General features: G+C 38.0%; 1 protein-coding gene across 11 annotated transcripts in view; it reads right to left on the minus strand.

Annotated features, from left to right (window-relative positions):
- Positions 1-14184, minus strand: part of PUM2 (pumilio RNA binding family member 2) — a 69495-nt gene that overhangs the window by 22486 nt on the left and 32825 nt on the right. For 7 of the 11 annotated variants that reach the window (XM_059842944.1, XM_059842942.1, XM_059842935.1 and 4 more), the window contains exons 6-11: positions 13634-13904; positions 13241-13334; positions 11254-11379; positions 9947-10086; positions 8120-8258; positions 1001-1144 (exon numbers count right to left, since the gene is read on the minus strand). In XM_059842944.1, the coding sequence (XP_059698927.1) occupies positions 1001-1144; positions 8120-8258; positions 9947-10086; positions 11254-11379; positions 13241-13334; positions 13634-13904 (914 nt within the window). The remainder of the gene's footprint in view (positions 1-1000; positions 1145-8119; positions 8259-9946; positions 10087-11253; positions 11380-13240; positions 13335-13633; positions 13905-14184) is intronic. The other 4 variants (XM_059842936.1, XM_059842938.1, XM_059842939.1 and 1 more) reach the window with 2 other exon arrangements.

Here is a 14184-nt window from a genome sequence, read left to right on the forward strand (position 1 = left end):
TTTTCAATCATAATTACTCTCTTGAACATTTCTGACTGAAAATGGATTATTCAGAACTAAACTGTATTTTCTTGAAGCCCTCTTAAAACAAGCAGAAATTCACATATTCAAGGACTAAGAAACTTAATAGTATTATACAATCTTAATTACTCAAGGAAAAAAGGTGAAGACAGCACATGTTTTAGGCTAATCAAGGCTGCAGAACTGTTAATGTAATTGAGGGAATTTCCAGTGTAAACATATAAGACATTACTGTTTACTGAACTTTTTATACATCCAAAGTTGCAGTGGCAGAATTGCAGCTAAGAGTCATTCAAAGCCATCTTCAGCTACTGTCAAAAGCAAGTTCTGCATAGAGAAAGAAGCTGATATAGTAACTTAAAATCTATATTTCTGACCAGATTAAGTTAATTAATCCAGGGTTAATATTCTAAATTTAACAAATGCAATAAATGGTTCAGTAAAGTAATACTAGATCTTACAACTGGTAAAAAAGAAGGAAACTAGAGGGTTTTGATACAACTAATTCTCCTCTTTTGCTTTCCATTCTATACATAGCTTTCTCCTTGCCACATTTTTCAGGAGAAAATAAGTTTCATGAGAAAAGCACAGCAAGGTTCCAGAGCAGTCCATCTTCTGCCAGGCCGAAGCAATGAAATGATGCTACCTAGAGGACACCATTTAGGGGACTGATGAGAAGTGCATGTTATAATGCATGGGAAGAGGAAGGAGAAAATGTTCCTATCTGACAAGTAACATTTGCAGAAACATGCCTGTGTATGTATGGGAAGAGGACTGTAAATTCCAATTAAAAATGGAAAATCCCATCTGTGAGAAAGAACAGAAGACAGAATAAAAAAGCAAGCATGCACAGTATATCCTTCGCAACTAGAAAACTTCACAGATGCATAGAAAACAACAATGTCAAATGCTAATCAACATTACTGTTAAGATTCAGTAGAGAAGTGAAAGAAACCTCTGTGCAGGATTAAATATTTACCTGCTTGTGCTGCTGCAGAACTGATTAGAACAGGAGTTGAGGCCACCAATCTGACTGGTGCGCCAAGGCCAGTCCTTGCTCCAGGGCCTACGACTAAGGCACCAGTCTGATCGTAATAGGCAGTGGGAGCCAGCACCTGGTAACCTGCACCACACAGGAGACAAGGATCAGTGCTACACAGTCTCACACAGTCAGCATCTCCTCTCTCCTTGAATGATTCTAACCACAAACTACAAACCAGCATTTCTGCCACAGTCTTCGAATATCAACTGGACATCAAAGAAAAAGCAGTAAAGATCATAAAATACTGGGACAAAAAAAAGATTTAGAAATGCTTCAGGTAATTTTTTACATCTAAAATAAGTACTAAAATTAGTAGCCTAAAGTTGCACTTACTGTCAAGGTTAAAGTTTCTAACACCATAGTGAGAAGGTACAGGTACAACACAATTGGCAGATTTGGACCATTATCAAATCAATTTCTTTCAGCAGTTTAAAATACTTTTCTCTTGTACTCCTTTGCACATGGAGAAGCTCTTGAGACAAGCACAATTAAAAGGCTGAGCTAAATGCAAGTCTGGCAATTCCACACATTACCTAACCAGACTTAAAAGTCCATCTGCAAAAAACACATTAGGAAAGGAATGCTGTGTGTGCAGGAGTACCTTGGACCAGCCAGTTTCACAGGAATAAAAAAGACTGTAATCCAAGCATAAAACCTCATTCAGTTGACAGTTAAGAACTGGAATTGATGAAGAAAAAGAGGAGGAGTTGAAAAAGAAGAAAAGCAAGCAGTAGGAAGGAATACAGGACACAATATATGAATGAACACAAGCAAAAGAGACAAAAGAAAGCCAAGCAAAAACCCCTCTGTATTTAGAACAAGAGCACAAGAATTAAATTTAAAGCTCTTGAAACTTTATAGTGAAGGAGATGAATTGGAATAAGAATCCCTCCAAAATGGAAGGCAAGCTATGATAATCTAAGAAAGGGTGCTGTTATTTAAAATACAACAATTTCTAGTTGTTAGGTTGACTATTCTTACGGAGCAATAAAACAAAACCGAATGGAATTTCAATATTCCTCCCATGTTCAAATATATACTAACAGTATTAAGAAAAAAGACAAGATTGCAAAAGTCACACATCTATTTTTGTACACGTAAGAACAAAGATTTTGCATTCTATTTTAAGTCAGCTGTTCCCATCAGTTACCTTGTATGTTCAGAATTAGGTCTAGCAGATTTCTCTCTGAAATACATATGAACCTGAACATAACTGGACCTCTGATTTAAGGCAAGTACCACAATCACCAGCCTTCCAAGTCATATTCTCTCTTCCTTGATTTCTAAACATCTCTAATCTCCTCTGCCTAGATACAATCCAAAAAAAGCTGGAAACATCATCTGCCTTCTGGCCTGGTGGTTGCAGTGCTCTGCAGGGAAGCTGGACACACAGGTCCAAATTCTCACACACTAAGAAAATATGAAGATATGAAGGAGACTCAGGTAGCACTGAACAGGACAGGAGCAATGAAAATCCAGATCTTTAGGTTCAATTCACAGTTCTGGAAGCTAATGCATTATACTGGTTATGAAAAATCATCATTGCTATAATTCTAAATCTGTTTGTTCTCACTGCTCACTACTCAGTTTGCATTCAGGCACATTTACCTTCTCTTTCCCACCAACAGCACAAGAAGACAGTTGTCCTCCACACCATTTGTCTGAAAATTTGGCCAGTTAAAACCAACCACAACAGGTTCTTGCAGGTGAACTTGATAGAAATACTTTGCTAGAGGTGCCACTGCCTCTTCCACCTACAAAAATGTGTTCTGCTCTACCCCTTCAACTATTAAGAAAAGTTGCTTGATTCCCATTTCAGGTAGGGAAAGATGACAAACTGTTGTCTGTTTTACTGTAGTTCTGCAGATAACATAAAATATTAGATTAGTGACACAGTACAAAAGCTCATTATAGTAACACATGTTCCTGCACACATCAGCAATGTTTAATTACTAGTGCCTATGCAATTTCTGCTTTTACTCCTAGCAGGTTCAACCGATAACAACATGTTGGTTCTGCTGTTTGCTCCTGCTGTATCTTATAAAACCACTTTTTCAGAACTCAGAATTGGCTAATGCTTAGCAGTATTTACTCTGCCCACCTACCCTCTTCAAATGCACAAACCCATGGATAATGCTCTAACTGTTGAAGTATAACTGCATAAAACACCCACTGATTTTATGTTTACACCCTTCCTCTCATCTGAAACTAATACACAGCTTTTCATATGACTTCAAGCCCACAATGTAAACAAGCCTATTTCCCAATGCAAAATACCTGGAGGGGGGCAGGGGAGATAACTTACACTTTGCATAAATTAAATGTACTGAAATTAATACTAATGCAGTTTAATACAGTAATATTAGATTTTCCAAAATAACTTACTTGTATGACTGCTAAATTAAAAAATGGAAGCAATTTGCCCTTGCTCTTTACACTACAAAATACCCAAGCCCCCTTGATACTTCCCTGACATTATATGAACCTGTGATCCACCCATAGTACATTTAAAATAAGTAATGATAAGCTACATCAATAGCATGCAGGTACTATCACAGAAAGTTCAAGCTAGGAATGAGAACTGATGGATTCATCTCTGTTTCCAATTTCTGAAATACATTCTGAACCAAAATAGGCCTCAGCTTTCTACTCTACCACAACAAAACAACATAGGACTATCTGTGAAATTGCTAAAACCTTGCTAAAGTGCATCTACAGCCTCAAAGGTATAAAATTTTTTTGCTTTGATTTTGAAAATAAAATTTCGGAGAGACCATCCAAGATCAAGTTAAGTAACTGAAGAAGAGGTCTCACAACAAACTTAGAGTTTTTTCTTTCCTTTCCACTATTCCACAAACTGTGCCTCATACCAGAAAGCTGAGCACGAATCTAGAAACCTCCCCTGCCTTCTCTCTTATCAGAGATAAGGTGATGACTTGGCAGATCTCTTCTCTAATTCCCTCTCTTCCTGTTTCAGTTTTTATTACCTTCCATCACATCATCATCTCTCCCTGTGGTTGTGCAATTTCTCCTCAAAATTAACAATTATCAATCGCACTTCAGTGCCTTCATATTCAAGCACTGTGGTGTTCCCATGCAGTCAGAAAACTAAAACATACTGTTTCCTAATCAGTTCCTAATCACACCTTTTATTTCCAAATTCAATTGCTCTATCTATACTTACTGTCTTTGTATCAGCAGGGAATGTGAAAGTAAACAGTCTAGTTTATAACTAGGGTGTTTTGCTGAAATGATTTCTAAATGTCTCCAGAAACCACAGACTCTGAAAATTTTTCTGATTATTACACAAACCTTGAATATACCTAAAGAATGAGAAGAAATGAAATCTCTTCTCTTAGCTCATGCAGGTCATCCTTAGTACTGCCCTTATCCATCCAGCAGCGCAACTTCCCTCAGTGATGACATCCAAATAGATGCCAGTTTGCCACTTCTCTCTACACAATTTAAGGAGTGTCACAGATGTGACACTCCTTACTGCCAACTCAATTATCTGCTCCTTTTAAAAATGCCATCCTCTACCCTCCCCAACTCTCTTTGTCCAAAACCTAAACCCTTATAACCTTTTGCTTGTACTGATGAAGACATGCTCAGCTTTATCTCTGCACATCCTCTCACAAATCATATTCAGAACTTACTATTCAGCCAGTAATCCATTTATACTTTCTATAACCACTGTAACTTTGCCTATACTGTATATCTGCCACAATGAAATCTGACTTCTATTTCATACTTCCCACTGCAATGCCACACTTCATATTCCTCTAGGTAATAAAACCAAAAAATGCTATGCCAATGGACAGAAAGTGTTCATTTTTATGCTTTTTACATGGGTGTTTTTCCCCAGACTACTCACTTTACATGTCCACCTGCAAGGTAGATGCACCATGACAGCTTTACTGTGTTAGCTCCATAAAACTAAGTTGTATCTGACCTTGTCAGTGCAGTCAGTGGAGCCTCTGGTGGCTGACCTGCTGTTACAGACATCTATTTTTGGGTAAGCCAAGCAGCTCTGCAGTCTCTTTACAGCAACTGCACAAGGGAGATCTCCACTGACTCCTTAAGACAGCTGAAGTCTCAAGTCGACTCCTGACTTTGGATGATTAAGCCAAGTCCAGAAGTTGACTGTGAGGAGAACGGGTTTTATTCATAAGCAGAATGTATACTAATTGCCCTATGAATTTGGGAATACCCTCTGATACTTTCTTGCACATATATTAAGGCAGAAACACTCTGGTTTTTAAGAATCTTTGTTATTGAATGACTTGCTCAATTAGGACAGGAAGAATTTAAAATGGTATTGTGTAACGTCAATTCAAAATGCATTTCACATTAAGTGGTTTTAAAAAACAACTTTAAGTTTAACCTTTCATCAGCCTTCCAGTACCCAGAGGGGCCTACAGGAAAGCTGGAGACTTTTTACAAGGGCATAAAATGATAGAACAAGAGGGAATAGCTTCCAAATGAAAGAGTGCAGCTTTGCATTGGATATTAGGAACAAATGCTTTACTGTGAGGGTGATGAGGTACTGGAACAGGTTGCCCAGAGAAGCTGTTGCCACCTCACCCTTGGTGAGGTGTTCAAGACCAGGGTGGATGGGACTCTGAGAAACCTGGTCTAGTGGAAGGTTCCCTGTCCGTGGCAAGGGGTTAGAATGAGATGATCTATAAGGCCCCTTCCAACCCAAAACATTCTATCATTCTGTGATTTTCTGAAAGGAGACTTAACAGCAACATTATGTGAAAAGTAAACCTAGGTGTCAGGCCCTTTCTCTCTGCACATAGAATGAGATAGGTATCTTAAGTGACACAGGAATATACTTTCCTAAACGGTTAACAAAGAAACACCTGAAATATCAAATTTCAAAATAAAGCCATCAAATAGTTGGGATAACATGAATTTCATCCATCACAAAGGCTGTGACAAGGAGAAAGTAGCTAAAATAATTTCAAGACAGCAGCATGGACAAACTGAACAATATATTCTGACTTGCTAGTTCACAGTGAAGCCAAACTACAAATATTCTGTCTGTAAAGAGTATTTAAAAGTTTGAAATTCAGTTTAGACCTTCATATTCTTGTAAAACATCTTAGTCCATTGAAACATGAATTCCACACAAAATCTTGTTCATTACATTACATGTGTTGCTCAGTGGATGCTGTCTGTGATTCACTGAATCACATTTTGGTATCTAGATATTATTTTGTCATCTTGATTCAATTTTATAGTAAGGTAATAGAAAAAGGCATCTCTGGAGCCAAACTCACTTTATCCTAAATCAGGAAACTAAAACAGAGGCAGACAAATCAAGAGTAAAAGTTCCTATTTATCTTTGCTTATAAATGGAGCCCAAGCATCTCTCTAAAATACAGACACCAAACCCAGTAACAAGATTCCCACATATAAAGGCATGCATTCATTTCCTCATTCTATATTCTTCTTACCCTAAAGAGGAATCAAAAGCACTCCTGAGTCACTACAAACCCATCTGATGATGACTGAAAAATATCTTTATATTTTGAGCTCTATTCCCTGTAATAGTGTGTTTGGTAAAACTTAAGTCTGTTGCACACAATTCCTATTATACAACAGTTTGAAATATATTCACAAGAATAAAGTTCGTCTCTGGCCATCCAGGCTTGAAGCATCAGATGTGATAAAGCAGGAATCTACATTAGAAACGGAATAAAAATGCTCCTGCCCTCATGGAAAACCTTTTAGGGCTTGGGAAAGAGGCAAAAAAGTCATCAAGTACTTTCTTCAAAGGACAGGCTCTTGCACTACTGAGGTTATTTATCTGATCACTCAGTATTGCTTTCAATCGTCCACCTTGGGGGGGTGGTGTGGTTTATGGGTTTTAAGAACTACTCTTAAGACAACTACTAATCCAGATCCAAAGTAAGAACTAATAAGTAACCATAAAAAAAATGCACACCACATCCCCTCTTTAGGGAAAAAAAAAAAAAGTTATAACTAAGTCTTTGAGGCTTGTGCAAAGATGGTTATAATATCTCTCACAAGCCTCACTGTTTGTAGGCCTTATCCACTGCTTTGGTGAGGTGCAGAAGCACCACTTGGCAGGTGCCAGGACTGCACTTTGCTGATTCCTCATTTTTATAAGAAAGATGCTACAAGCTGAAGATAATTACTGCATGAGAAGAAATAGAAATTGCAGTTATAAAAGAAAACAGACAGGAAAAACACCACAGCCTGTGTCCTCTGCAGCTAGAATCTACAATGTGCTCACGGGAGGCCAAGTGCACAATGCAGCCCCAGAGCATGCAGCAAACAACTCTGGCTCCAGGCTGGAGGACATCTCACAGTGGTGTCGACCAAGGAGAGAACTTGCACAGGTAAAAGGAATGGATCAACATTATCTAACTTAACTATGTAAAAACCTTAACTTTCATACTGAAGAATGGCCAAGTACACTGAAACTGCTCTTGCTCAGGTAACTGTACCAAACACTTGGATGCTGAACTTCAAGCAAACCACTCCACAACACATGAACCACTCCTCAGGAAGTCAGAAGCCATGCACACTAAAAGAATCTGAGGCTCCAACATTTGGAGTTCTTCCAAGCATTTTGTGATCTTCAGATATGATCAAGAAGTAAATTTTTTTAAAACATCTTAATTTTGGATTCTGAATTTTAGATATTATTATGTCCCAAATAAAAGTTATTCTAGCAAAACCTAATACTTCCTGTTGCAGAAGAACCAGAAACAAATGACTTTTAAAGACAGCATGTAGTTGCTTCACTATACATGAAATTACCTTGCAAAAATCTGTATTTCTTGTGCATACATTTGTAACAGCCAAAACAGAGAAAATGCTCCAAATAACAAATGCTAGAGGAGCTTCTTGTGCTCTAAAAATACTGCGCCAGTATTTTACACCAATTGAATAACACAAAACTATAAAACTCAGTTCTAAGCAGCTTATGGTAAATGGAACAGCACTTTGTTAATCTGTTACCTAATAACACCAATATTCTTACTTTCTGTGAGTCTCTTAATCCACTGATAACATACATACCTGGCATGCCTGTAGCAAGACCCTGACCAAAAGCCAAAGCTGGATTTGCTGCTGCAGCTGCTGCAAGTGACTCTGCCTGCTGCCCTTGCTGCCCCTGGTTGGGAGTGAGCGGGCGCTGAGTTGCTCCAGCTCGCAGGACCTGGAAAAGGCCGACACAACACCCCTTCCTTAAAAGGTAAGGAAGCCAATCTATTATGTGCTAACAAAGGTCTAGAACAGTTGCTTTGAGTATCTGATGCCTCTCAGCCCTGATTGTCACTTTGGGAATCCTGCACCTCGTTGGTTTCCAGAATATACAGATACAAAGAATAAAAGGTATACACCATTTTGTTGAGCAACGTGACCATAAAATATCTGCCCTGCTTTGGACATCAGGACTCAGGTATGTTCCATCAATGGTAATGAGTATAAAGGAAGGCAGAAAATCTGTAAGAGTGATACATTTTACAACCTATGTTATTTATTAACTGAACGCCTGACCTTCCTTGATAAACACATTTGTTGACATTACTTCCAAGCAACTGAATGATGTAAATCTGAGTATTTCAGCACTTGTAGTAACTTGTCTAAATAATTAACACTCCACTGCCAACAGTGCCGTAAATAATGCACCCACTATGTTTTAAACATTCACATAATACTCCATCACCATGCAACACAGGCATATTTTATTATGTTCTGACAGCAAATCTCCGGGAATCTGACTGAAAAGCAATCTAAATTCTTGCAACTACTCTATTCCTCTTGGTTAAAATAATCTTTTTCAGGTCCGAAATAAGGGAGAAACACAACTCACAATATATTCGCACAAAGAATCGTATATGTTATTTGCATAAATCAGTATTAACTTTAAAGAGAAAACAAAAAGAAACAGCAGAGACAATATACATTCAGTTACCAATGCAGTTCAGTGATAAAAACAATCAGTAGAAAGAAATATCCACCTGAACATAACAACAGTGATAAAACCCCTGGAATTAAAGGTATCTCAGACTTCTTATATTACAATTCTAAGAATGGCATTGAAATTAACCATACTGCTGGTAAAAAATTTGAAAGGCTTGCATTCATTCCAGTGTAAAGCTACTGTAAAATCTGGGGTTTTCCTTTGTCAAAATTGCCATTCATTTATACTGAAAAATCATACAATAGTTTAAAAATTTATCCAGAGTAACAACCAAAAATTAGCATTTCTCAAGGAATACTTAAAGAAACTGAATTTTCAACAGGTTCTTGTAACAACTGCTCACTCTTGCTTCACCAGGGCAAAAACACCATATGGCACATGGTGATGCTTCAATACAATTCATGTATTGTATTGCAGAAAAATAAGCCAGGCAATCCTTCCTTCCTGTGAAGCAACAGAACTACTGGTAACACCTTTATTTCCCTGCTTTTCAAAGGGACAGAAAAATGTGTAACAGTCAATCTTCAGCTAATTTAAGAAAACATAGATCAGTTTTTCCCCAAGCTTAAAAGAAACAATATCCTCCAAAAATTACCAGAATGTATATTTTCACCCCCTTATGTCAGTTTTCTAGATTACACATTACATTAATTTACTACAAAGGAAGCATCACCTACACACATAATAGCAACTGGAAGAAAGGAACCATTTTAAATGCTTATTGTCTTAAGAAACGATACTGTAAAATAACTTTAACATGGTCTGAGACAGTGACAATGAATAAGGAAATTGAGAGTTTTAAACATTCATTTATAATACAATTAAATGCAACATCTGAATTATGTAAAATTTTCCAGCAGCTGACCCTTACACACTGGGATGTTAATGTAAGGCACCTCTGCTTTTCATGCTGAACGTACCGGTTGCTGTCCCTGCTGTGCCTGGGAAGCTGCTTGCTGATTTGCTGTGGTATTGGCTGCTGCAGCTTGCTGCTGGAATAAATTGGCTGGATACACCCCCCATGGAACACCATAATACTGAGGAGGAACCACAGCAGGACCTAAAACCAGAAAGCATGATTATTCCATCTAGTGCAGCTGCTTAAAATACAGTTTGTAGCATCCCTCATTGATCAATCTTCGCAGTTTCAGAAGAGAAATTAGTATTAAAAAGAAAGAATTCCCACATTAGCTAAAATGACACATAAATACAAATGGGTTAATTTTAAAAATTCACACCAAGCCATATCTTTATGAAAAAATGAATACCATTTTGAGACTCAGATGACAAAGAAAAACCTTAAAAGCACTCAGAGTCTGTGTACCAAAGAACACTGAAAATCAGTTTTCATGGTTGGAAGAAAAGATCATTTCAGAACATCACAGTATGAACAAAATTTATCCTCCTGATAGTGATGTACTGAGACTTTGATCATCTGTGATTCCTATTTTCTGTATGATGCCCTTGCTTATAAACACTATTGCCTGTGCCTCTCCTGCACATACATGATGCTCTTCAAGGTGGGCACACTTAACTCTTTCAGTCTATTGTTGAAGAACCTGTAGAAGAATAATCTCTCTGTATCATGGGATTGTACATATAAACCATTATGTATACATGTCTTTTAGTTTTTTTCTACTGCCTTCCCTGTGAAACACCATCTGGAAACAAAGGAGGTGTTTTCTTTTTTAATGTTATGCTCAAGTCTGAGCACTAGCTAGGACTTGAATACTCAGTAGTCATGGTGTTTCACAGTGATATCTAGTAACTTTTAAGAGATTTTCCTGTGTTTCTCTGTTGTCTGGGCCTTTTAGCATGCTGGAGACCATCTTTATGGGAATGAGAAAAGCTAGAATTGGAAAATTAATGCACTGAGTAAAAATATACAAGGAAAGGCTAGCTGTCACATCTTTTGAAAATAATACATACTGTCAAAGTCAGATTCACCTTACGAAGGATAAACACTTTTAGAACAAAAAAAAAAAAAAAAGCCCTATATTTTGTATATGAAAGTCCAGTGGCAAGAGAAACTTGGAATCTATACATAACAAACTGAAATCCTTTCTACTGCAGTAAGAATTTTCAAAATGGCAGTATTCATTTTTTTACAAGTCTCTTCTTCCTAGAACTACCTTTGCAGAGAATAAACAGGACAGATTTCACTTTTTCTTCTCCTCTTTCTGTTCAGTTGAATTCTCAAGACAGACACTTCCCAGGGATCAGTTACCTGCTAGGGTAGCTGCTGCAGCCAATCCAGCTGCGGTGTATGGGTCAGTCCCTGGAGGAGCAGCGCTGATAATATATGGGTTTGGCACAAAAGCAGCTGGGGCCAAGCCTGCAGAGAACACGCCTGCTGCAGTAACAAACAGAGCTTCATTACAGCCAACATTCTTAGCAAGCATCATCATATTCACACCACCCAAATCACACAGCCTATATCTGTTAAAATCAGAACTGCTTGTACTTTGGAAGCTCTTTAGACCAGGTACATAATAACAGAAATCAACACTTCTATGTCTTCTCATCAGTCCTTTCTTACTAATCCCAAGGCCTAACAGCTTAGTTTTGTTTTGTAAGACTCCAAGGAGCTTTATCTCATATGCGTCTATCCATCCTTACACAGAAGGGATTATTCAAAGTGGAATTTATCTTGCTCAACTTTAACTATCTGAAAGTTAAACTAATCTTGCAAGGAAATCTGTAGCAGACAAGTCATCTAGTGCGTGAAGTGAATCAGCCAGATGAAATAAACCACCTGCTAGAGACAAAAATCTCTCTTCACTGACAATTAGGAAAAAATTTAACCAGATAGTTTAAGTCAGATACCTAGCTTTTAAACAGCCAGATATGAGATGCTAATCTTACTTCCCAAGAATACTAATGTGATAAAGGAATTGCAATGGAAGGGACAACTGCAGAAACTGCAACAAACAAAGCATCACTACCCAGAGTTTCCCCAGTCAGTCAGGTTCATGTACTTTATCCAACACCGAGTCAGCAACTGTTGCAGCAAGCAAGGCACATCAAACTATGTAGCTCCTATCAAATATTTCTTGATAAATTTCTATTAATATGCACATGAGAAGAAGCTGCATTTTAAGGAGAAGAGTTTCAGCTGACTACTCAGCCAGCACTTCATCCTAAGTAGAGGCTTCTTCAAAGTTTAGAAGTCAGAGACAGGAGGACCTGTGGACTCACACAAACATCTCAATCTGCCATGCTCCCAGCTCTCAGCCTGTATTTGTCAAGAGCTGCCACTTTTCAATCCCAGCTATAGGCTGCTGATTCCAGTCTAAGCAGACCTCACAACCTACCTAAACAACAAGGTGGTGGGAAAACTTATTTGCAGGAGAGCATGGACACAAGTCACTGGAAATGCTTCCTACTTCTGCCTGCCCTTCTGATCCTGAGAAACCTTTTTTTCCTCACAGAGGAAAGAAGTTTGTGTACATGCCTCAATAGCCTCGTGGAAATGGAGAGGGTAGAAATCTTTGAATCCCGACTACATCTCTTCTTTTAACAAGGAATTGCTTCCATGTGTGCTCCAACCTCCCTCCCCTAAACACCAAGAGCTTCTCCACAGTGGAACATAAAATTGTTGTCACTGAAATGAAGGCTCCTTGTTAAGTTGCAGCACTTGAAAGAACTTGATGTATTTAACTAACTCACTGAACTAAAGGCACTGAAAAAATCCTGCTAAAGAATTAGCTCATTAGGGTACCTGCAAGAAGAAAGAGCTGTTTAAATGGTGCCATTAACAAGGAAAAATTAAAACAATCAACACAACAGTATGATTTCAAAATTCTACTGTACAATGGTTCTTAACTGGATTACTAAAAATACTAAACTGCAATAGAATCTTAGAATTGCATAATGGGTTTTAGTATATAACGCTAGTGTTTCTACTACTGCTTATAGCAGTAAGCATTTTTAAGTTTTACTCCCACCGGCATTCAAATGCTATGCTACAGAAGCAAATATAAGTTTTATTTCTTTGTATACAACTGTCCAAAGGGGAAAATTTACAACAGAAGAACTCCACTGAGGACAGTACAATCATAGGCAGTCATTCTGAGCAGTTTTCATGAGAACCATTGCAATGGGCCAAGTGATCAGTATCTATCTGAATGAGAAGACTGGGTAAATTGAAAGGAGTCTATCAAAACAACACACCCACTTTGCCAGGGACTTGCTGCATTGTACAGAAACCTCACCTATGTGTGGCTGCTGAGCTGCAGCCAGTGCATATTGCTGCTGCTGGGCTGCTGTCAACTGCTGAACAGTCAGAGCATTAGTCCTCTGGAAAAGCTATTGGGGAGAAAAAAAAAAAAAAAAAAAAAAAGATGCATTTGAGTTTTCAAAAGTCAGGGCTATAATATACTTGGATTTGCTTATGGAAAAAAATTATGTCTAACCAAGCTTCCATAATAGCAAGTTACTAAACTAGAAATTATGCAACAATATTCTTCTAGATTAATTATACAATTATTTGCCTGTGACTAAGTCACAGACAAAATAATACTCAATGCACTGCATGTTGAAATGAATGATTATCAAGAGGATAATCAACAACTTAAAGGATCAATTTTCCACAGTCCATTACTAACCTGCTGCTGAGAATTGTAGTCAAAAAGTCCTACAGTAGCTCCTGAAGAGTCCATTTGTACCTGATTGCCAGGATAGTCAAACTGTAGAGAATCCAGACCAACTTGTTCCATGGCATCTAGATTCTGATTTTCTGGATTTGAAAATTCTTCTACCAGAGGCTTGTGGGCTGTTGGATTGGGAAGTGGACCTAATCCTTCTGTGGTGCTGGGGTTGGGGCCCAGGCGTTCAGCTACTTCTGTGGGGGAGGCTTGTCGACTTCCAGGGGTACGACTGTTCAGAAGGAATTTAAGACAGACTCTTCAGTCTTAAATAAAGCTGTCCATGGACAGAGTACAGTATTTCTACTTTCAAAGCAACTCTGAACTCAAGAGACTTTACAAAGGGAAGTGACAGACTAATTTTATAATTTTCAACCAGCATGCACTGATGGCTCAAGATAAAGGATGCATTTAACTCTAAAGCATAGTTTTGCTTTTTTGTAAGTTTAAGACTGACTACAGAGCTGTTCAAATCACTTGTGAGAAAAACAAACTGATTTGTGAGGCTGTTT

The sequence above is a fragment of the Haemorhous mexicanus genome, chromosome 3 (assembly GCF_027477595.1).
Source record: "Haemorhous mexicanus isolate bHaeMex1 chromosome 3, bHaeMex1.pri, whole genome shotgun sequence".
Classification (NCBI taxonomy): Eukaryota; Metazoa; Chordata; class Aves; order Passeriformes; family Fringillidae; genus Haemorhous; species Haemorhous mexicanus.